The sequence below is a fragment of the Pinus tabuliformis genome, chromosome 1_2 (assembly GCF_031772625.1).
Source record: "Pinus tabuliformis cultivar Carrire ecotype Pingquan chromosome 1_2, CPIR1, whole genome shotgun sequence".
Classification (NCBI taxonomy): domain Eukaryota; kingdom Viridiplantae; phylum Streptophyta; class Pinopsida; order Pinales; family Pinaceae; genus Pinus; species Pinus tabuliformis.
The window spans coordinates 351,887,549-351,913,386 of record NC_142298.1 but is presented as its reverse complement, the minus strand read 5'-3'; the positions used below and the strand labels follow the sequence as shown (position 1 = coordinate 351,913,386).

General features: G+C 36.9%; 1 protein-coding gene across 1 annotated transcript; it reads left to right on the top strand.

Moving 5' to 3' along the window:
- The first annotated feature begins 12,617 nt into the window (after nt 1-12,617).
- Nucleotides 12,618-25,039, top strand: LOC149205821 (uncharacterized). Its single transcript, XM_089395173.1, is given in 11 exon segments — nt 12,618-13,262; nt 14,153-14,196; nt 20,111-20,219; nt 20,374-20,515; nt 20,850-21,553; nt 22,230-22,638; nt 22,843-23,149; nt 23,238-23,399; nt 23,499-24,038; nt 24,138-24,360; nt 24,363-25,039. Coding segments are annotated over 11 exon segments (2,883 nt in total). The 5' UTR covers nt 12,618-13,090; the 3' UTR covers nt 24,434-25,039.
- Nucleotides 25,040-25,838: the final 799 nt, after the last annotated feature.

Here is a 25,838-nt window from a genome sequence, read left to right as displayed (position 1 = left end):
AATTTCAGAATAATTAGTTGTTTAATGGGTGCAATCATTTCCCTGCTCAAAAGATGGGTGTTCTGAACACCCTTGCTACTCGTGCCCTGAGGATTTCTGATAATAAGAGCTTTGATAAGGAGAGATCCCATCTCCTTAATGTCTTTGTGGAGAATGGCTACAATAGGCGCCTAGGTCAGAAGGCTTTCCTTAAAGCCTCTAAAAATGTGTCAATTAATAAAGAACCGAAGGAGCGCCGACTAGGTGTCCATCTTCCCTATGTTCAAGGAACCACAGACAAAATTGCTCGGATCCTCAAGAGGTATGATATCCCCTCAACCTTTAGACCCCTCAACACCATTCGTAAATCCCTCCGATCGGTGAAAGATCCTGTTGACCCTAAGGACATGAAGGGTGTCTACCTGATCCCTTGTTCTTGTGGAACCCCCTATATCGGGGAAACAGGGCACTCCATCCATCAGAGGATCAGCGAACATGCAGCTGACCTAAGACATGGGAGAACCAAGTCTTCAGCGTTAGCAGAGCATGTGGAAAAGACCAAGCATCAGGTTTGTATAGAGGAGGCCAAGGTTGTTGCCAAAGTTGCTCATTTCCATCATCGTAAATTCAGGGAAGCTATTGAGATTGAAAGAAGGCCTAACAATCTCAATAGAGATGACGGTTGGAAAATTAGTAGCTGTTGGATCCCTGCCCTGTCATCTTAGTCTTTCTTCTCCACCCCCCCCCCATTATCTTTTTGCTAGCTTTTTGTATTCCCCTTGGAGCCTTCCTCCTTGCGTTTATCCATTTTGCTCTGTGGTTTTTATTGGTCTTTTTCCTGTCCTTTTATATATATATATATATATATATATATATATATATTATATATATTTTTTTTTTTTTTTTTTCACATATTTATTATTTTTATTCATTTATTTTATTTTTACTTTCATTTTTTCAACTAACTTTTACCTTTACTAGCCGCGTTATTAATTATTTTTCCTAGTTTTAGTTTTATATTATTTATTGATTTTTTATTGTCTTGTTTTTATTATTTTTATCTTTATTTATTTATTTATTTTTATTATTCATTTATTTTATTTTTACTTTTATTTTTAATTAATTTTTAAACTAATGTTTACCTTTATTTACTATGTTCTTTATTATAGTTTTATATATTTTTATTTTTATTTATTTTATTTTTTATTTGTTTTTCCTCTTTTATTTTTTATTATTAATTTTGGCTTTTCAACTAACTTTTACCATTCATTTATTTTATTTTTTCCTATTTTTATTCATTTATTTATTTTTAACTTATTTTCTCGTTCTAATTCTAACTAACTATTATCCTATAAAGTACCCTATGTATATTGTTATTATAATATCTCTTATAACTTTTAATTTTTAATTATTAAACCTTTTAACTAACTATTAACATTAGCACCTATTAAATTATTTTATTTATATAAATGTTTTTATATATTTTAAAAGGAATGGTCACCGAATATAACTTTATTATAAAAATGACTTTTTGACTCTGGTCCCAAAGTCAAAATTAGTCGTTGGTCAAGATAGCCGTTGGGGGCTCTGCTTAGTCTATTTAACTTGCATAGCTGGATCTGTTTCTTCAACTTGTCCTGACGATGAACCACACTGGTTGGTTCGAAACGCGTCGACAAAGGTCTTTCCTCATGTGATTTACGCCGAAGTTCTTCTTACAACTATTATCGACCACAAAAGCCTCAATTCAATACTTGTAACATCCATGGTGAAAATTCCATGTAAAAATATATAAATACCACATATGATGGGACACTTATTCCAAGTTGAATGGTGGGCAAGACATCCTAGTGGGTGTTCATTTGGGTGTTTATGGCTAAGGAAATTGGCAAAGGCAATGGCTAAGGCATTAAAGAGGCAAAAAGGTATTTTGGAACAATTATTTATGAAAATAATGGAGATTAGGAGAAAAGGAAGGTGAAAGGTCACAGGTTGTTTGTGAGGAGGAAATTGAAGGAAAATAATGGAAAATGAAGAACATAGAGGCCTCCTTAATAAAAAGGCTTCTGAGGATCAGTGGGCACGATTTGATCAGTTCAGTTTTGGAGTTCTCTCATTATTGTCTCTCTTTCTCTATCATACTCTTGGAAACTTAGAGTTTTCTTGGAGCACTTTGGCATTGGAGCAAGAAAGGCAAAGAAGGCAAGAGGAAACAAAGATCAAGCAGGGAAAGGTAGGATCAAGCAACTACAACAAGATTAATTGTAGGTATTGACTTGCATGTGTATTTTCCTTGCTAGATTTGGCATGCATGGGATTACATGTGTTTCTTTTATACCATGACATGGGTTTTGCCAGTGTGATAGTATTTTCAACCTAGCCTTGCCATTTCCTGATAGCTTTGATGAGATGGGTTCTCTGATGTGGTTTATGTGGGATGGCCAGATTGGATTCAAAGCTGAGTGGGGTGGATCTTTGAATTGACAAACACATGGTGGTAGTGGTCCCTGAACTAGACTAAGGATTCATGAAGCCACTGGCCTAGTAACCCCTGAACCAGACTATCGGTTGCGGCAAAGCCATATTGTGTGCCTTGGAGGGCCTAGGAATCCTTGTCGGTGAATGGCAGGATATACGATAAAGCCAAGAGGTGGATGTTCTCTCCATCGGGCCTAGTGATTCCGAGATGGAATGCATGTTAAATCCTACAGAGTGTGTCTTGGTGTTGGGCCTAGTGATCCCTGGATCGGACTACGGATGCACGGTAAAGTCTGAGAGACTAGGAGGCACTCAAATTCCTCACGGTGGAGGCAGAGAACTTCAGTGACATCCACATTGATTGGTGTTTTTGATGTGTTCTATGAGTCCCACATTCATGTTTGGAATATGGCATAGGGGTGATTGCCTGAAGAGAGACTTGGCTCAGCCAATCTATGGTCAGGTGGAACGTGGTAGCCCCACCTCCGGTCGGTTCATTGCATTGATTAATGAGAAATCCATTCCAGTGATTTTCATGTGTAAATGTACTAGTGTATATATGGATTTTGATGGCTGATATGTTTATTATATTTCTATTCCTATTATGTTGGATATATGTTCATTTTATGGAAGCAACTATGTTTGGCCCTCAGCACGTTTTTACTTGTATTTGAATGGATATTATATCTATGACCTAATAAGTGATAAGGTAACAAATGACATAAGGAAACAATGGTTCATGGCGATTCTAAGATAAGTAAGAGATCCCTACACTTAACTCTATGGTTTACACATGTAGGTTGCATGTCGATGATTTGTTTTATGAAATGCCTGTCATGGCTAGTAGGGGTATGGTTAAGGCTTTGATCAACTATTTACTTTTTCATCATTGTTTCCCTGTACTTTACTTAATTCTGAGCTTTCATTCCATTCTGGGGAGTGGCCTGGGCTCTGGGCCTGAAAAAGTGGCTGAAATCCCAGAGTTGTTGGCACAAAATTGGCAAGTTTGGACCACAGCTGCTGGCAAGTAGGCCTATGAGAGTGACTGAGCCTTAAATTGTCCAGAACAATAGTGGGATGCAGGGACAGGCTGTCTGAGTGGCTGACTTGTCTCTTGAGGGTTCTGTTGATGATGTTGGATGGCTGTGTGTGATGTTTCGTTGATTCCACTTCCTTAAGGTTACCTAGGAGGTCGAATCTGATCATAATAGCCTCTTGTCTCATGTTTACCCCAGTTGGCATGGTTACTTGGGTGGTTGTGGGAGGAGGGTGTTACAACACTAAAAAAAGGTTAACACTTGCTTATGTTGTTTCATGATTCAATTCTAGTTTGAATTTATGTAGAGTAATGTTTTGATTTACGCTTGTTCTCAGTTGTTTCTTGATTCAATTCCAAATTAGTTTTCATACAACAAGGCTCCTTTCCAATATCAATTTTTTTTTTACTTATCAACTCTGTCAGTATTGTGACACCGGTCAAACCATCGCACTGCTTTTTGTTAAATTGCTAGGGTCGTTTGTCTTGCGACTAAATTTCCCACAACATAAACATCACAACTACAACCTATGCGTCACATCATATTTTGTAAAATTAGTGATTCCGTAGGCCTTATTACAGGATTTCCCATAACATACATGTTGCAACTATGACATTGTTGTCACAACATATTTTGTAAATTTAGTGGGATGGTTGGTCTTGTGATGGGACATACCATGACACAAACGTCGCAATTACGACATAATCGTCCCAACATACTTTGTAGAATTATTTCGTGTGATGAGTGTTCCCATGGTGTAGATGTCACAACTATGACATGCTCATCGCCACATACTTTGTAGAATTAGTGGGCTCGTTGGTCTTGCGATGACATTTCCCACGACTAAACATTGCACGACCATCACAAGTAGGTTGTCTGGTCGTCGAAGTTGAGACATGCCTTGCGACGACCTTTCCCATGCCTAAGGGTTGCAATAATGTCAAATTTATGCTAGTATTTCGACGCTAGTATCGACAACAAAAATAGTTTGCCTTGCGGTCGGAATTGCGACAATATTATCTTTGAAATTCCGACGATTAAGGAGACATCACAAATATGATTGGAAAATGTTTGACATTTTGTGAAGTCTCTTTTTTGTCGTTATAGTTATGACTGAGCGTCGCAAGAAAGATGAAGAGTTGTCTAAAATTGGCTCAATATTTAGCAGTGAGAGATCGTGCAAGGGAAATGTCGGGATGACGAGGATTGGGCTAGCATGGCAGGGCCACAACATGGAGTAGGTTAGGATGAGATGGAACCTGTGCATTGACTATCGGAAGAGCCAATCTCTGAGTGAAAATCTTATCGCAACATTAGGAGGCTTATGGAGGGCCTGCATAGATGGGAACTAGCTGTGATAGATGATGAGAATTTTCCCATCCTGGAGTCTATCTCCTGGAGGTGGTCTTACGCATTCCCTAGGGATGGGCCAGGCTGATTCAACATCGGGGTGATGTGGTAGGAGTGGGGCTGCCATAACCATTAAGTAAGACGGAGAGATTGTGGACCAACTAGAAGTATTGACAATGTAGGGATGTCAACCCGTTGGGGCACATAAGGCTGAAGGTTGGCCCCTGGCAGTTCAATGAAAAAATGCATTTAAAATGGTGCGTGGTGACTCAAGCCGAGACACAGTGGCATACACATGAGCTCGATAGTCTGTTTATTGGCACAAGGCAAACCCACAGACAGGTTAGCCCGGAAGTCCTTCCCGAAGCCTCTTATGAAGGCGCAAGGTAAAAAGGGTTGGGGTAACGGAAAGGTTTCCAACAAAACAATTTGTCTATTGGTTATACACACACACACACAAAACATATGCGTTAATTATGAAAACCCATTCCATGAACGGGTTGGTAACTAACACGTCATAGGCAAGAGGCATTGGGAGGACGATGAGGACAACCATGTGGCAAGAGGCACTGGGAGGACGATGAGGACAACCATGTGGGTTCCATGAGGGCACCACATGAGCATCACGTGGCGAGGTTGATGTTGTGGCATTTTCTGGTTCGTCAAAATTCAAATGGTCACATCTCTTGATTCAGAGGTTGGATTGAGGTAAAAATTTATATCGCCAAAATCGCCTCGATAAGACAGACATAATAGTGATGTCTACTCAAGGCTTTAAGTGAGTTTAAAAGATCAAAAATTTTAGACCCCATTTCCATAACAACAATTTGGATCTTGGGTCAACACAGTAACTAACCTCCTCCCAAACTGTGTTTGCAAGGGATCGGGAGGGGTGGTGTTACAGTAGAAGAAGATGAAGTCTTTTACTTGTGATGGTTTAAGGTTGACCATTAACTCTGGAACTTGGCTCAAAGCAATTCCTAGAACCATTTTGAATCTAAATAAAAACTTAAGTCTTTTGTGAAGTGTAAGTGCTCCTTGATGATGGTTTAAAGATGACCACAAATTGATGATGTGGGTAGTAGAAGTTGAAGTCTTCTAACAGTAGTGGCTTAAGGCTAGCCACCAACCAAATCATATTCACAAAACATGAGTCTATCTCTAGCTACAACTGTGACTTTATAATTGGTTGACTTGGGTTTTAGGCTCTTGTTCTAGTTATGGCTCAGGCTCGCTTTGTAATTTCAAAACTAGTAGTTGACCATAAATACCCCCCTTGCCAAATACAAGGTGAGAGGATGAACATATCTCCACTACAAGTCACGTCAATACACGAGAATGAAATTTGCAGTATGACTAATATATCTTCTCGGTTGTTGAAGACCATTTCCAAGAATAGATCCATCAAAGGTGAATCTTTGCTCTTGTAGAAGTCTTGTGTATGGAACACATGTCTAAATGATGAGTATGTTTTCCACAATGTTCACAAGGGTGAAGATCAAAACATTGATCTTTCACATGGCCAACCCAAACACAATGTTGGCATTTGACAATCTAAAGTGGTCATGGAAGTAGATTTGGAGTAAGCAAAGATGGGTTATCCGGAAGCAACCCAACACACTAAAACTATATTGGTTTGGAGTATTCTAAAATGTGAAAGGAAACTTCCTTTTCATATCCAAGACCAATTCTGTGCTCGTTGTTCATAACTTCTTCCTAAGGTCTAATGATGGGCTTGGGAAGTGAAAGCATAACCTCTGCATGTTCAAGTGAGTATGCTCCAAAAGTTTGATCATGTGTTGATTGCTAATTAGAATGTTGATTCCTTTGTTGTAATTCATCTCGTTGGAGTTGTGACTCAAGTTGAAGAAACTCAATCTTTTCCTGTGCATCTTGTAAACACATTTTAATATGAATGAGAGTGGCCTTGATTTTGACTACGTTATCAACGATAGAGAGTAGTAAAGAGTTCAATAAATCTAATAATTCACAAATTTTAGTCATTTTTAAGCTCAAACAATGGCAACTATAGGATCTAGTGACTAATTGTTGCAGTAAAGATGATCATAGACTAAAATGGTATAAAACATCTATGATGTCTTCAACTATGTGTTAAACACAAAGCTAATAGCTTGTAGGATACCTTTAACACAAGTCATTATTTTCATATAAGACAATAACTAAGCATAGGCCAAAAGATTTGGACAAAAATGTGGCATTCAAAGTTGAATTTTAAATTCCTTAGCAATGTGAAGTTGGTTAGCAATAACTCTTATTTCAAAATTGTCAATTTTAGAACAAAAGTTGATTTTGGAAGTTTGAAGAATAGTATATGCACAATAAGTAGGTTTTTGTATGTCATGTTTCTTCCTTGGCTATTGTGCATCTTATGTGATATGTTCCTTCACTTCCTTCCAAAATGGATTCAGTCTCAACTGTTAAATAAAACATTCATGGTATGCAACACATTCATAATCGATTCAATAACAAATGAACAATTGGGAATTGGACCCCTTAACCTCTAGAAACAATCCACGAACATCGTTTCATTATAGCAAAATGTAGAATTGGGGACACTGGGCCTTTAGTTAATTATATAAAGCTAAGAATCAACGTCGATGTGACTTTGCAAGGTTCACTTGATAGCAAATCAATAACATGTAGTAATAACACAACTACCAAATGTCCCATAGATAATTGTGACTGGAAGATGCATGAGCCCATTGCTTCCATCAAGGTTGTATGCTATATGAGTTCATGAGCTCTAATTCACATCCTTTTCAGTTGCACAATTTTTTCCCATGTAGGTTTCAACCTCAACCGAATAGTCAAACAATTACATCCCCCCTACTTATTTGTGTTTCCTCGAGGAGAAATATCCCAAGTTGTTCAACTATGCAAGCACTAGTTTTATAGTTTCCAGTGAGGCAACATGCAATTAGTCTGGGTCACATTGGGCACCAACAAGTCTACCATAAATTTGTCGTTCACATCAACTATGGGCAGCAAAAAACAATGAATAAAGCCTACACTTGGCTAAATGCCCATTTCTTTATGGCCATTGCCTTTTAACATATGATGCCAAGAGAGTATGCGTCATGAGTGGCTTCAACTCTTCCTACTACTCTTATGCTAGAGTTTTTTTAGTGTCAACAATCATTTCTATTAGCACAACAACCATCGCTTAATCAATCACTGTCACTCTTGAATGCATGAATGTCTTCAACTTACGAAGCTGTCATGTTCTTCTTTGGTTCATTCATAGCTCAAACTATTAGTTATATTCCTTTTTTCTTTGATCCAATCTCTCATTCTTCTCTTGATTGATACAAGTCAGAGATGACCATGGTTTTTGTTGCAACTTCGAGACAATGATGATCAAATAGTGTGTTGGAACTTGAAGATAACAATGATCAAATAGTGAGTGTTAGAGAAAGTCCAACTCACAAAGGGCAAGGATAAGTTATAAATCTATGCAACGTCAAACTAGTGGCATAGATGGGCATGTAAAGCGAGGCACCCATATGGATGGAATGTGCCCAATTTGAGGAAAAAAATGGGCAAAATTCTTGGGCGTGGAAAAGGGGATGGTTGATAAAATTCCAAAAATCAGAGAAGCACAGGTTTGACATGCACATAATAGCAGATGTGAAGGGTAGCACCGAGGTGGAGGGATATCAAAAAGAGAGAGAGAGATAGAGAGAGCATGAACAACTGTGACAAAAGAAATTTAGATTCAGATAAACAACCACAAATAGAGTGCACAAATAGTATTAGGCGACATATTTTGGACTGCAAAGAAACGACAAGAAAAAAACATTGAGGAAAGCTCAGAAGTTCAAAATAACAGAGTCCCTAGGTGCTGAGTTGAATGCTTTGATACCAGAAATGGTTTTTAGAGGTTGCCCAAATAGAGAAATGTTTTGATACCAAACAACCAAGAAATTCAGAATGACAGACCGACAAATTATTAAGATTTAGATTGTGACAAGAATGCAACCAACAAGGTAATGCTCACATATTGTTCATAGCACAAGAACCATAATGACAAAGTAACACTTGATGCTAGAAGTACAATGAGCATGTCTAAGCAGGAATATGTTGGATTTTCTAAGTTAGATGGAGAAAATGCTAGAGTGCATGTCTAGTAGCTACAAGAGTTGAGAGGCTAGGATGCATGATCTATTGGCTCCGATACCATGTAAAGCTCACGTAGATGAAAATAGAAGATAGATTTAGGATAAACATGAGATGCATATTAACGTATTATACATATGAATATACATTTCTTGACCCTTGGTTTCATATTCCAAGAGGTTTCTTGGACTTCTCATGATTGTCGGCCTTCGCTTGAGGCTTTTCACCTTCCATTCAAGTGAATGAGCAAGTTTACATAACCCAAGAGGATTCTATTTCCAACAAACAAGTTCTTACCAACATTTACTAACCATAAAATCTATGCAAATATTGCTTCACATACATAAGAACTTATATAGTTGAAGCTTCAATTTTAATTCTTAAGAAAAAGGAAACTTCAAATTCTTCATGTTCAAGTAAATAACATAATGATCAAGAGTTATTCCCACCATAGTTTAAGTCTTTTGCACCAAAATAGATAGGATTCATGTATAAACAAGTGCTAAAATGGAAATATGCTTTCATAAAATTTGCAAATTGACATATGAAGTTTACATTTTTACTCCAGCTTATTAAAGTGCTAAAAAACACAAATTATGGTGGGAAGTAACTTCTTATAAGTATATTTATTTACATCTTGTTTCTATCAATTTTTTTTATGAAAATAGTTGCTTAAATTGTCATGGAAATAACTAATGGTAAATATGTTATTTGCATAGTATGAACTATTTTCAAGGATTTTAATTTTTTGGTGGTTTCATATAAAGCTTAAGAATGAAAAATGACTGCACATATATTTAAGAATAATGGTCTAAATATTGCAACTGCATCCAAAAATCATGGTAGAAAAATTTGAGGCAGTTATCCACATGGCGATGTATTGTGCAAAGGCTATAACAAGACTTTCAAGTTATGGTCGAATCAAATGTTTGAAATTTTTTTTTTTTGAAAAAAATATACTTACCAAGAATTATTGTCTGTCATTATTTATGTGTTCTTTAGTACTTTAATAAGCAGGAGTAAAAATGATGTGCATACTTGCTCGTGGTTACTACACACCAAAATTTATGCAAGTCCTTGCCCTTGGTAGGCAATTAAGTTTTCCACTTCATATATCATTTTGCAATTTTTTCTGAAAGCATGATTTATAACTTGAATGACAAGGACCAAGCTTCCTTGCAACACTTGTTTCCAAAAGCTCTTGTAAAATCAGAGTAATGCACATTCATGTTGGAGTATACTAGACTAAAACACAACTTTAGATCTTTGCACGAACATGTATATTTATGTTATGATCATATGACAAAATTTTCATCATAAAAAAATTAAACACTACAAAGTTTTACTCGATTTATTTAAGAATAAATGGAAAATAAACAACTGAACAAAGGAAACACTTCATTGAAATTTGAAGTTGGAAACCAACCTAAGAAGGAGCCTTTACCACCCAACTATAGGCTCCATTACACATCAACTTTCTATAATTGACCAACCCTTAACCAGGCTATGATATCACAAGGGGTAAACTAATAGTTGTTTGGTAAATGCACTAGTTGGATGAAACTCTTATTCCCACATATGATAAAGTTAGGGATCTCTATTTCTAACTAAGTTTGAGCCCTTGTGATCTCAAGAGACCTCTTAGCTTGGTTAGCAAAGAAACTAAGGGAATCCCTTCACTACTCTATAGTCCTTTAATGATTCTCCACCCGTTTCTTGGCTTGTTCAACCAACTCATATAAAATTGCAAGCCATTATACCCAATCATGATCTAGAGCTCTTTTTCAAGTGTTTGATAGGTGGAATTCATTTTTAGAGAGCTCAAACCACACCAACGTCATTCTATTCTACAATTGCCACTTTTGTGGGCATATATGGGCTCCCAAAACATAGTTTCATGACCCCAAATTCTTTAGTCACCACTCCACTTGGAATTGGGAACATTCTACACATGAATTTCACTCCTCACGCACCCATGTGTCCATGTTCTTTGTGGGTTTCTCTCTATGTGCATAAATGAATGGATTTCCCTTGTTATGAATGTCTTAGATCCCCTTTCCCTTCATGGGCCTTTGCCCCCTTCCAAATTTTCTCATTATCAATTTAGGCAGTTGTTATAGAGTCCCATATTTACCTCAGTCTCCTGGGGAATCTACGGGTCAACTTCAAAATCCAAGGAATGTACTTAGCCCATTCATTCCATTAAATTTTGAAGCACTATTGCAACTGCCACCCCAACTTCCATACTTATGAGGGTGACTATTCCAACTACTAAGTCACTCACAATCAATTGGTTTCGTTCTTGGGTAAGAGGGAAAAGGGTTCATATTTTAAATTGGAATTTCATGGCAAGACTTTGGCAAGACGACTCTTGCAATTCCCTCATAATTTTCCCTCTCATGGTATCATAACACATATTAGTGCTCCTATGTTCCTAGTCAACAATGCCAAGATATTTATCAATCATCCATTTATATTACATATACATTATTCTTAAATTCACCTAGTTCATTTTTGTCACAATAATGACACATCCATGTCGACATAAGCAATATAATAACATTAACATAACTAATTATAATTAATTACAAGTTAACTCAGGTCTAGATAAGGATGTTACATCTTGATGGCCTAGTATTTAACATAGCTTAATAGATAACCAGGGGTAATGTTTAACTCCTTCAAATCTCAACTAAAACTACGATTTTGGACCTTCTAGAGTTTTCTTGAAAGTTCACATGTGGCTAGCCCCATTTGCATGAATAATGGGGGTTGATGTGGCATCCTCTCATACCATGGTGGTCAACACGATATGTCAACTTGCAGGAGGCATATCTTTTGCACACAAACTTTGATTAGCATGATTCTTGTACCGTTGGAAAGATATTTGAGCGTAGATCAATGTTGAAAGGCTTGATAATAAAGTTTTGACCCCAAAATGTGCCATTTGATGCCTCAAAATGCGTCTAGAAGGTTTCAAACCTCAATTATCCAAACTAGCTCCAATAATTAAAATAATCCTAAAAACTATTTCCTCCATTTTTTTTCCAATTTAAAAACAATAAGACAAATAACAAATAACCTCAATTCTCCAAACTAGCTCCAATTATTAAAATAACCCTAGAAACTAATTCCTCCAATTTTTTTTCTAAAAAACAAATAATATAATAATTCAATTCTAATCACAATTGATCTCTTTACACCATCTCACCATTCCAACTAAATAACCAAAATAAAAAATTAATAACAATAATAACTAAAAATTACAAAAAAAAATCCATCCCACAACAAAACACCCATTATCTTTTATGAAACAAGTAACATAATAACACAAAATGTTTTTCTTAATTATTTAAAAAAACATAGAGAAATGACCAAAAACATGTTTAACAATGAACAAAACTATAAATAATACTCACCATCGAACGATTTCCAAATAAATGATGTTATTCTATGATTACAATTTATACGCCATGATATACCACAATGATGAACCTTTAAAAAAATATAAATTAACATGATAAAACCCAAAAAGAAGAAAAAAAAAAGCTCTATGAAACTCAGAAAAAACCAAACATTGCACTTATAATTAAATAAAATATATAAATAAGTGTGTGTGACTGGGCACATTGGTTGCAAGTAACCCTTTGTATGATAATAATATCAAAAGAAACACGAGGCCAGGTTACCTTACCATCGAGAAAATCAGATTTTGGTAAAATGAAGAGAAGGGCGACATCTCTGCTAGTTGATTTAGCAGAGATATAAATTTGGCAGAGAGAGAAGACGAAGGGAATACAAATAAAAATAAAAAAAAAACGAAGATCTAGGTATTATTCATTCATTCTTCTCTTTATTCTCTCTTTAATTGGCTGAGCTCGGTTTTGTGCCTTCGTGGGATTAGACTTTGTGCCTCCGTCTGTGCAGTGGAAGAGAGGGAGGGTGAAAATCTTGGAATCTTGTATATTAACTGATGGTGGGTTTGGCTTCCTAGTTCCAGACAAATCTTCTGCTCAAGTGTCCTCTGCAGCATTTTGGGTTCGGAAAAAAACCCTTGGAAGGGTGGGTTGCCTGGGAAGAGAGGGCGTTATTATAGGAGCACAGCGAAAATGAGTGGCGCCGTGAGAACCGGTGGCGCGGTTTCGATTCCGGCCAGTGTTCGAAAAATCATACAAGATATAAAGGAAATAGCAGGGAATCACTCGGATGAGGAGATATACGCAATGCTAAAGGAATGCAATATGGATCCCAATGAGACGGCCCAACGGCTGCTCTATCAAGGTAGGCCCTGTAGGTTTGGTTTCTGTTTGTTTTCAGTATTTGGGTTTTGGTTGAATTTTTTGCACCATAATTCCTCATTATCTCACCATGAAACCCAAGACAAAACCCAAACTATGTGAAAAATAGGGTTTATTGTAGTGCCCATATTTTAGGTTTCTGGGTTGTGGTGGAGCCGGCTTCTGTAATAAGAATAGAAAGCACAAGTGTGTTCGGGATTTTATATTTAAAAAAACGATCAGCAAAAGTTGAGGGGTTTTAGGTTTTGCAGCAGAGAAACTGTTGGGACAGCTTGTTCGAGGGAGTCACTCATACGATGTCAGTGGTATTTGAGTTTAGCCTGGAATTACGAATTCTTTTCGGATCATGATCTGGATCAGAGTCGGAAAGGTCCGGCAATTGCTTTCCCCTGCTCCATCACTGACCCCAGGACAGTTCAACTGGTGACAGTATACGGGCAAAGACTTGGCGCACAACTATTAAACTGATGGATTTGTTTCCCAATGTTTCCCCACGTGACTAGTGACTTTACTAAGCCTTACTACTTGAAATCTTTCAACTCTTGAAATTTTGACAGTTCGTTTGTCAATTCTTTAGTGGATTTGAAAGATGCTTGTGCATAAGTTCCAATTTGCGCAAACATTTTACAGGCCTTATAAATCTATACATGTGTTTGTGTGGTTGTGTAAAAATTACCGTGAGCATTGAGAAGTTAATCGCATTTTGGTTACTTTTTGTAAGAGTTTGAAAGTTATGTTATCCGCTAGTTTGATGGGAATTTTGTTGTTTTTCCTGTTATTCAGGTCTATCACTTGAAGAAATAGTTATTCAGTGATGTTGATGTTTCTATTTGTCATTAAAAGTTGAGACTTAATATGTTGTTTATAATGCAGATCCTTTTCACGAAGTCAAGAGGAAGCGAGACAAGCGTAAAGAGGTGAGCTCCCTTTCATTAAAAAATTTACAGTTTTTGAAGCATATATATTTCTGAAGAAATTCACTTTGCCCCTTGCGTAAATCAAATGCATTGTCAGTGATTTGCCTTTAAATGGTAGCTAATGATATTAAAATCTATGATCATCGATAAGTAGGCATTTGTAATATTTCTTGAAAAATAGAACATTGTCATAATCGCAAGTCAATTAAAATTTCGGGGCCTCAGAAGTTTGACTATTTCAGAGATGCATTCAATACTAACCATTATATTGCAAACATATTGGCTAAAAACATATATCCAACAATGTTAGCTTGAATGAAAGCTTTATCATCGAAAAATTATTGTAGTATCATCCTCTGTAAGCGGCATGCTTGCATTAATGATTATTTCATCCATACATTCAAGAGACAAATACAGAAATGCTAAATAATTGATGAGAGATAATGGATACAGTACAAGATAGTGTATTTATATATGTACGTGTAGGTGAAGGGGCATAATTCTTCCAAAAGACACCATAGATAATGTTTACATAATGGCATAATATGATTATGCTTTCGGTGTATTACAATTTTCTCTCTTTTGGAGATGCTTCAGCCTTAAAGCATACAAGGAAGCAAGACGGGAAAACAGTTGAAACTTGGAATTGTACTTGTACATTGTAGGTGCATGGATCCAACCAAGATCTACTTTTATTGGAATTATTTGTTGAGAAAGCTTTTGAATGGATCTTGTTGCAACTTGCAACGTAACTGTGTATGTTGTTGTTGATAAGGTTTGGAACAAAACTCGGATACTTTGAAATGTATGTAAATTGGTGCCTATTTAGATGCCAATAGATTGTCTTATTAAGGTAATGACTTTTGTGATTAGGATGATATTAAGGTTTGTCTCGAGGACAATTTTGTTTATCTTAGGGTCAAATTAATGACATTCATCTTTACTTTCATGTTCTGTAGTCATATGTCCAACAATTGCTTTAAATGATTTATGAATCTATAATATTTCATTAGGAACAATAAATTGATCTTCAAATTCAATCACAATCATAGATCACACTTTGAATTTTGAACACGAGTATTTTCACACTTTGAATTTTGAACCAGAGTATTTCCTCTTTTTAATCATTTGATTCTGATTTTTAGGACGCGTAATTTGTTTCTCTCTTCTTTCTTCTTGATGATATTCTACTATTTTTCCTTGTAATCTTCTTGTTTCATTCATACAGGTTTGTCTCGAGGACAATTTTGTTTATCTTAGGGTCAAATTAATGACATTCATCTTTACTTTCATGTTCTGTAGTCATATGTCCAACAATTGCTTTAAATGATTTATGAATCTATAATATTTCATTAGGAACAATAAATTGATCTTCAAATTCAATCACAATCATAGATCACACTTTGAATTTTGAACACGAGTATTTTCACACTTTGAATTTTGAACCAGAGTATTTCCTCTTTTTAATCATTTGATTCTGATTTTTAGGACGCGTAATTTGTTTCTCTCTTCTTTCTTCTTGATGATATTCTACTATTTTTCCTTGTAATCTTCTTGTTTCATTCATACTATTGTTGTGATTTGTTAAGTTGACCTTGACTCTCTCAAGGGTAGTGAATGATGGGTTATTACCATAGGTAGTATATGGGCCCATGGTATTTGTCCATGTTATTAGTGCGGTGAAGCCAATTTAAAGGCTAGGCATACTCTATTGCAAAATACCTTAAGTGGTTAGACTGGTCAAGGAAAATAAAGATATCTTTGAAATTGGTTTTCCTTGTAAAGGGTTTCTAGGGTTTCTTGCCCATGAGTTTGTTTCTTTGTGGTTATTTTACTTCTCTCAATTTGCTTAGTTTTTAATATGGTATCAAATCCAAGATAGAGGTGGATTGACTTGTGAGATTGGTCTAAGAGTGGGAGATATGGGGATAAAGGTTATGTCCAATGTTGCAAACACCAGCATTGGAATAAAATCGGCAAGGGTCTGGAAAACCAAAATCATAAAATCAAGAAAATATTGGTAGAACTTAGATACCACTAAAATATTGGTAAAAATCGGTAGACATCGAATAAGCCAAAAACTCATGATTTCGCTATAAAATTGTGATGTTTGCAACACTGGTTATGTCACACATTTTGTGTTCAAAATTGGATTTGGCAATTATTTGATTTGATTTGAATTCAAAATTTTGAATGAGGTTCGTGCGTGTGTGTGTGTAAACTTTAAAATAAAAGATAACATACAGCAAAGTAACATAAATATATAATTATATGATTATATTTTTATGTAACTATTTTCCCTTTGAAGAAACATCTTTATATTCCATATGAGGAATATACATTTTTTTGATCCTTGAGGGACTCTTAACTAACAAGGCTTGAAGCCATTACAAGGACATACTCGTTATGAGCTCAACATGTCACATGCGGAATTGAATTTGGGTGGGGAGGATGACAACATTTTTCCCAACCACTCGACCTACATCTAATTTGTAATAATTTTAAAAGTTACGAACTCTTTAAACCACTTGCTGGCCCATCCCTAGCATTGACCTTTGACCTGTCCCAAAATTGACTCATGGAACCAAAAGTCACATGACCAACTCAGTTGCTGTGGCCTAGTCATAATTGCCTAGTGCCAAGTGCCAACAAGTGGATTTGTGATTGTTGTTGTTGGGTTAGCAATGTGATGGAGTCGCAGTTGCAAGGTTTGAGCAGCATGTAAGTGGACACATGGGGTGTAACAAAGGTGTGGGGATCAAATGGAGAAATTCAATGCAGAATGAGGGTTTCCAACTTCCAACTTTGTAGTTTGGTGAACCTTGTGGCCTTGGATAAAGACACCAAAGTTTTGATTATTAAGAGGATTGCTGATAAGCTTTTGTTTTGGTGAGGTTCACAATCTATGGAAAGTGATTGAGCTACAGATCCAAAGATATCTCTAGGAGACAATGCATATTTGTAATGGAGGATCGAAGTGTTGTTATTTATAATGGAGGATCAAAGTGTTGTTCACATATGGAGTAGAATGTTATTTTTGCTGAGAAGATTGGCTTCGAAATGTGAGTATGCCAATGGTTTTAGCGACAGTGGCATGGATAAGTGTTTCATCCCTCCTCAGTTGTGGAAGCGTGAAGAGCTTATTCATGTTGTATTGGCAGTCTTCAGGTGGATATCTTCTTAGTGTGTTGGTGTTGGTAGTCAGCTAAGGGAGGCTGTAGACCATTGAGGGGGAGAGGAGGCCCATGTGGGTGAGCGAAGGATGAAGTGTGCAACACATGGAGAACACTTCAAAATGTAGGGAGGATTGGGCCATATTACATGTGGTGGATCTTCGTTGAATGTGTAGAAAGAAGAGGATTAGAGTGGTGTTAGAATTTCTTGCGAGCCTTGTCTAACTTGCTAGAACGGGGACAATTGGTGGATTGTGGAAATTCATGTTGTAGTTGGACTAGTGTATATTAAAAGCATTTGATACCAAAGCTTGATATATTTGAAGAGGGAGAGTGCTATCGGCACTTGTAAGTGCAAAGGAGGCAATAGCAACAATTGTAATGGTGGAGTTACCATGGGAAATGAAATAAAAATAAATAAACAAAATGCATGTAATCAACTATGGAGTAACAATGGTGGTTTACATTTCTAGGCCATGGGGTTATGAACTACGTTGAGAGTGAATGGTGATTGGCACAATGATACATTGTAGAGAGAGAATGAAGAAGTATTGGAAAATGAAACAAGTGGATGTTTCAAGCATCATATGCTTCAGCATACAAGTTAAGAATTTTGCAGTCAATCACATGTAAATGGCTATATGGCTTTAGGATCTGGTTTATACATGCAAGCCCCTGGTTTGTTGGTTCACTTGTGTTAGGTCTAGAGATGGACCTAGGTGATATGATTAAGGGAGACATGTTGTATTCCTGGATACCCATTTAATAAACTTTAGTGGGGTAGGTGTTTATCCAAACACCAAGCCAAGTTTAAAGGGTAGGTAAATGATGGTTTTATTGTAGTTGGTATATGGGTTCATGGTTTGGGTGTGGTGAAGCCTATTAAAGGCTTGGTATACTCCATTGTAAAATGCCTCAAGTGACCTGCTTGGCCTGAATGCTGGTTTTCCTTCCTTGTAAATGGATTACAGGGTGAAATTTCTTGTCCGTGTCTTTGCTTTTTTAGTCTATATTGATTCTCTCGTTGTGCTTTGTTTTTAATACGATTCATGATTACTTTTGTATTGTGACGTTTTGTTTGAATTATTGTTTGATCCTTGACTACTGATTACATTTCTTCAGTTAGAGACTGGATTTTTTTTATTTCTAAATTCTTAGGACTATTCTTTGAGTTTATTCTTCTTGTTTGCTTGTTCTTCCATTTTTCATTTTAATATTGTGTTTGTATTCAAGATTTTCTTTTGGTAAAGAATTTTCGTAGTTTCGTAGCCACTCAATTTGCTTGACCACCAGCCACCCAAGAGTGATGGAAAATTTGGAGAAATGTTTTATTCCATCAATTGAAAGCTTCTCCTTAAAGAAATTTGTAAAATGAATAATTACAATATTTTATATAAATAGTAAACCAATTTTCAATTCAAATGATAATATCTTTTCTGAAGGAACGAGGTAGTTGATGTTATATCTCCAATATAATCATTACTACTTTCTTCCTTTAGAGTTAAACTTGTTTCCTTTCGAGATTGAGCCTCTGTGTTCACATATTTCTTCTTTTCAGGTATGACCTTGGTAGTGACCTTAATGAAGGCTTTCAAAACTTTCAAAACAACAGCTTTAACTTGTGATTTGATGGACAGTTTACACGGTGGCAAATACTTTTTCCTCAATAGTTCATGGCGTTTTTGAATCTCATTCACAGCCATTCAAATATTATTTTGCAATTGATGGCAGTCTTTTTTTGATTTTAACCACAAAGGTGATACCTGGTAGACAGAGGATGAATATAGAGAAATGGCATAAGATCCAGTCCGAAGAGGAGCAGCAGCTGGGAAGATTCAGGCAGCACAAATGTGGCATTGTTTATTTCCACATTTTTTAACTTTGTAGTTGCTTTTTATCTTTACTGGTTCACTCCAGGATAGCAATTCAGAAGAGGCGTGAAACTTGTGAAGAATGAAGGGTGTAACTACTGCTGCTGCTATTTTCCGCAACCACAAATTTATTGTCAACTTGTCTCCAAGGGCTCTTCACTGGTTTGATGTTCATCTGCTTTTTCTCTGGCATAAATGGGGTTTGCATGGTAGAGTAATCTCCCTTTGCAGCAACAGTCCTGTGTTTTGTATTCAGCTTAACATTCACCCAGATATTTGCTGGGCAGTGTTTCTCTTATGTATTGTATGGCCATAGGCCAATTATTTTTCCAACCAATGGCTAGACAAAGATGGCCACATGTCAGTGGACTGAACAAAGCTCTGATACCACTTGTAAGCAACCTGATTATGTTGTATCATCCATACGTTCCTGATAATTGAAATACTGAATAAATGACATGATACAAGATGTTGTTCATATTTAGTACAGGATGGTGCATAACCCTTCCAATAGATGCAATGATTAATATGGTTTACATTACCATATTTATATGCTGTATATATTATTATATGTTTTGTACATTACACTCTGTTGGAGTATGAAATTGAGTGAATAAATTTACATTACAACGCACAGTGGACCTGATGCATTGATAAATTATTTATGTCTTTCCAAGAATCAACTGGACTTTCCATTTTTTTGTTTTCAAATTTAAAAAAAATTTAACTACCTGTGGCACCAAAGAACATTCTCATCATCTGAAAACAAATAGATGCTGGCAACTGTGATAAACATGGTCTATTGTTTCTTCGTTTAATACTGCAAAATTGACATCTAGCATACGTTGCTGCATATACTGTTTTCAGCAGAATGCAAACAGCAGAGATTCTGGAGATACTAGATCAAGAGCAGCTAATCAAGTTCGGGGTGGACGTGGTGGTGGCAGAGGAAACTATCTTCCACGCTATATCTCATATGGTATGAGTTGTTTTTAAATGTGAGATTTATGGTGTTGAATCTTTGCTAGCAAAATGTGATTCATTTCATTTTACACTAAAGGAAAAAAATAGAATACTTGTGTGTTCACAGAAAACATTGCCAGATGGAATGTATACAATTCTTTGTATTTCAGATGCAGGTGGTGGTAGGGGCTCCAATATGGCAAGGGAGAATGGAGGCTACCAAATTGTAAACAAGGCTAGCTCAAATTCTGCCTTCACTCCCCCCACAACTTCACAGAATGTGCAATCTAAGACAAATTCTACAGGAGCAAGGTGGGTATTCTTAGACTTATACTTTGAAATAGAAATTTGGAAGTTTTGGTGATTTCTAAGAAATCTGTAGCAAAGTTGTATGTGGGATGTCTCTCTGTTCTTCCATTGTTTTCTCATCTTTGAGACAGTTGTTTACGTGGTAGACATTTGGACGTGTGCTTTTCTCATTTTTCAGTCAGCTCTCTTTTTTCAGCACTGCAATTTTGGGTAGATTGCTTCTTTAAGTCTCTCTCTCTGATATATATATATATATATATATATATATAGTTAGTTAGTTAGTTAGTTTTATTTTGCACTGTAGACGAACCTATTTACTAAATTTTCTGTCTTGCAGCACTTTGCCAGCATCCTCGAGTGGCACCTCTGTCATAACCAATGGGTTGTCGGCAGATGCATATGCTCCACAAAACCAGGCAGGAAGCTGGAGTCCTGCTACTGGACAAAACTTGATGGCTGATGTCTCGAAGTCAAGTAGTCTGCAACAATCACCTACTCAACCCCCATGCACAACTGCTTCAACTCCTGTAACAGTGCAAGGACAATCAGTAGCTGTTTCTCAGAAGTATATTGCTTCTGTGACTCCGACATCTGTTTCTGGGGTCTATTCATCATCGTCAGATCCTGTGCTGGTGCCAAAATTAAATTCTCGTGTTTCAGGTGTAGTTGGTACAATCAAACGTGAAGTTGGGACTGTTGGTGCTGAGCGGGTAGTTGTTGAGCAGACTACTGGTTCCGTTGATAACAAACCTGCGTCATCCAGCTTCTCAAATACTATGCAAATAACACAATCTGACATGTCTGATGCAGTTGATTCAGAAGTGAAGGTATCTGAAAATGAGATTTCGGCTTCAACAACTGTACATTCATTTTCCCAGGAGCGTGTTATGAGCAAGTCTCAAATGAAAGATGGGGATCACTTGTCTGAAATGCAGCCTCAGGTATCCAGTTCAGCCCCAACAGGATATTCTGTGAGCAGATCTTCTGTTATGGCTAATCACTATAACATAAGGCCTCAGCAACTTACTGGATCTCAGAAAGGTTTGTTTGCTTCCAGCAGAAGTGTTAAAGCTGTTAATCCATATTTATCAGTCTCCCTGACAATAAAAAATTGGAAAGGCAAAAATCTGTGAAACAAGGAGTACAGGAGTTGTTGGCTCATGCTAACAATTTAGTTTTTATTTGAAAAAGATCAAACAATAGTTTTTGAAAGATTCTGAATGGTTAGATGACACACATTCTATTGTCTGCGCTTGATTTAGAAGGTTTTGCTTTCGAAACAATTGTTAATTGTGGCTCTTTCAATGGATTCAAGGCATGATTCTAGACAGATGAACTTTTAACGATGTCTTCTTTCTCTGTTACTGTATTTTTTCTGGGTATCTCATCTCAACTAATTATTTTATTGTTACTGATTTTAAGACAACCAATATTTGTCTATTGGAAATTGCAAAGAAAAATTAAAAAAGGAGTGTTAATGTGACTTGGAGTGGTTTAAGACAGGATTTTGGACAGACGATTTGATTTATTTTTGGTTATAAATGTTTGCACTTCTGGGGCATTAGGATGTAAATATTCCTCATCCCAACTAACAAAATCTAGTGATTTTTAACTTTTAACATAAGATGAAATATTGTTTGTCTTTGATACTTGAAGGAAGGAATACTGTGTTTTTGTTTTGGTGCTGTAGCTTAGATTCTGTTTTGTTGATTTGCAGCAGTGGGACCGAACAAGGAATGGAAGCCAAAACCAACAAATCAAAATGCTGTACCTAGTCCTGGAATAATTGGCACATCCACTGTTAGCAACAGTACGTCTGAAGTTAGCAGGTCACCTTCTCCAGCTGCAAAATCAACTTTGGAAGACACAACTTCCAAATTGCAGAAAAATCTGGAAGAGTTGAATGTTAGGGACGAGCAGCTTGTAATCATACCGAATCATCTTCAAGTTCCTGAGGCAGAACGTACAGGTCTTAGTTTTGGAAGCTTTGAGGCAAATTTTGATGCAAACTTTGTAACTAATTACAGTCCAAGCTATGGCAATGATGATGACAGTGACAAGAGTTCCACTCCAACATCCGAGGAGTCGCAAATGCCAGAGGAAACAGTTGAAGAACCTTCTTCAAGGTTACCTTGTTTGGATAGCTGAAAATATTCATTTTGTTTATAAGATGTCCTTTTCAAATTTCCTGTTTATGAGATTTTCCTTTTAAATTTCATCTTTGCTGCAAACATTTATTCTGTTTCTGCCTTCCATGTCATTCTATTGACTGTGTAGTATGTTTTTGACATTTTTGAGTGGCTAAATATGTTAGTTTATGCGATGTGCAGCATATCAAACACTACTCCAGTTACTTCAAATGAGGATTATCCTCATCATCAACGGACATCTGTGAGCTCGGTAGACAATCTATCTCCCACCAATGATTTGACAGTCTCCACCAATTCGACTATAGTTTCACAGCCAGATCCTTCCAAGCCAGACGTAGTGGTTCAGCCTGGTCCTCAGTATTCTCTTGTTCAGACCGCTCCAAACTATTCAGGCATTAGTTTGATGCCACAGATTATCAATAGCCAGTACCCATCTTATGAACATACAGAGCCCCAGCTACGTGATGTTTCTCGGCTTCCCTTTGTGGTACGTCTCACATGATTATTTGGTTTATGAAAACAATCTGGCCTTGATTTTTGTGCATTGATGATATCTCCTATTAATTTTGATGTAGCAACCGACTTATGATCCTTCCACAAGCTACTACACTCCATTTTTCAGACCCAGTTCAGATGGAGATGCTCGTTTCTCTCAATTTCTTGGATCTACGGCTGCCACCAAATACAATGGAAATGTTACAATATTATCAGGTCAAAGTGTGCCATCATCACAGGAGGTAACTGTTTCAAACCTTTGCTTGCTGGTTTTGCTGTATGATATCCGAGTAATAGAGTATGAAAATTATGCTGAACATGGAATTTTGTTTATTCTTCAGAGTGGGAACTCCTTGGTACTCTCTAATGCAGGTCCCACAGCATTAGGAACCCAGGCGGCTGGAATTGTGCAGACAACAATAGCTATGCCTCAGCAGCCAATGCCCATGTTTCGTCAACCAACTGGTGTACATATCTCACACTATCCTCCCAATTATTTCCCATATCATCAAATTTTTTCACCTTTTTTTCTTCCTTCCCCAACAATGCATAATATTGTAGGCAATAGTGGCTTTCCCCAGCTTCCTGCTGGCAGCTCATATCCTGCTGCTGCTGGCAGCTCATATCCCCCAGCTGCTGCTGCTGGCAGTTCATATCCCCCAACCCCTGCAGCTGTAAAATACTCACTGTCACAGTATAAGCCTGGTACTGCTAGTGGGAACTCTCCTCATATTGGCGTTCCTGCGGGTTATGGTAGCTATACAGCAGCTCCATCAGGATATAGTGCAAGTCCTGCTGTGACAGCAGGCAATGCATCGGGGTGTGATGATATTGGAGGATCTCAGTATAAAGAAAATAATGTATACATTGCTGGTCAACAGGTATGCATTCGTTGCCCTTTTAAAGATTTTTTCAAGTGTTAATTTTTGTACAAAATTTATATGTATGCACTAGTAATTGAATTATATAATAATTTGCAGGGTGAAGGATCCACAGTATGGTTTCAGGGACCGAGAGATATTTCAGGAATGCAAGCAAATTCATACTATAACTTGCCACCACCTCAGGGGCAGCACATGGCATTCACGCATGCACAGGGTGGGCACGCAACATATGCTGGATTATATCATCCTACGCAGTCTGGGCCAGCTCCAAATGCACATCCATTGCTTCAACAAACACAAACATTAGGGGGAGCTGTTGAGTTGTTGGTGCTCAAGCAGGGGTTTATCAGCAGCCACAACGTGCTCAACTAAACTGGGCCAATAGTTACTGACATGCCTGATCACTTCACTCTGTTGGCTAGACTGGGTATACTGTATTATTTGCAAGCGTGCTCAGACAGCCAGGATGTAGAGTTCATGTTACGAGCAGGGCTGTAGTCCAGACATGAGTGTACATACTACATATTAAGTTTGAACCACTAGCTTGTGAGAAAATTGGTTAATTGGAAATATCTGCTGTAGTCGTTGGGCATGTGTGGGAACCTACAGAGAGCAAAGCACTTCATCCAGATTTCTGCCCCACATGGCACCACTGCTTTCATCTTAGACTTTCTTTTATTTAGTTGACAAGCATATGTGCAGGGTTTTAACTATGGTTAAGTAATGGTTCATGATCCATCTAGGAAGCATGAATCCAAGGTAAGCATGAATGAGTGGGTTTTGATTATACTCCACAATCTTAACCCTGTAGAATGAATTTTGACATTAGCTCCAGTTTATTGACCTGTTGTAAGTGCTGCAAGGTAATTTACCAGTTAATGAATTCATTGGAGGAACTTCAGCTTTATGGATGTCATTGGATTGAATAGGACATTTTATAGTTCTTTAATCTGTAATTCTTGTTTGGTCTCTGTCAATATAAGATTCTTTTCTGATCACTCTTTGTTATGGTATCCTTAAGAACTAAGTTCTGCACCAACATTAGTTATGTATATGGAACTCTGTGACTATGGAGAGGACAAAACAGCAAAAAACATGCTCGTGCTTGGGACCTCAACCCAACACTCATAAGTTGGTTCTATCAGGTGCTTCCGATCATTAAATCCTTGTAATACTTTTAAGCAATTTGTTTTTAAGGTTGTGCTTATTGCAGCCTTTTCTGCTAGTATTATTGTGGGACTAAACCACAATTGCTGGGCATGTTTGTGATTCACCATATACTATAGTTTGTAGTGGTGTAACTATGCTTACTGATCTTGCGCTGTCAGGGTTGTTCTGCCTCTTTGAATGCTTATATTTGTAACCCTGCCTCTGGTATACCTAATTTTATGATGGTTGAAAGCAAATGAAAGGCAAAAGAATCCTTTCGAACTAAAAGGAGAAATTCGTTTAGAATATGCAGGAACTGGTACAATGTAATAGGTTGCAATTAACAATACATTCCATTTCTTCTTGCTCATAAATTGGATTGGTGGCCTTTATTGACATGCCATTGTTGTAGTGCATTTACATATTCTATGATGCTTACGCTGTGAAGAATTGCTCATTTGCTTTATTTATACGTTTTTCATATCATCAAAGTTCAGGTTTATGAATTGCTGCTTAATTTCTTATTTAATCTGTATGTCAGTGTACACCAAGGCATTAAACTTTATTGTCTCTTTAGAGTATGTAATTTTTTTTTTTGCTTACATTTAGAATTTGACATATTTTGTTTAAAAGAAGAGATGCGCTAAT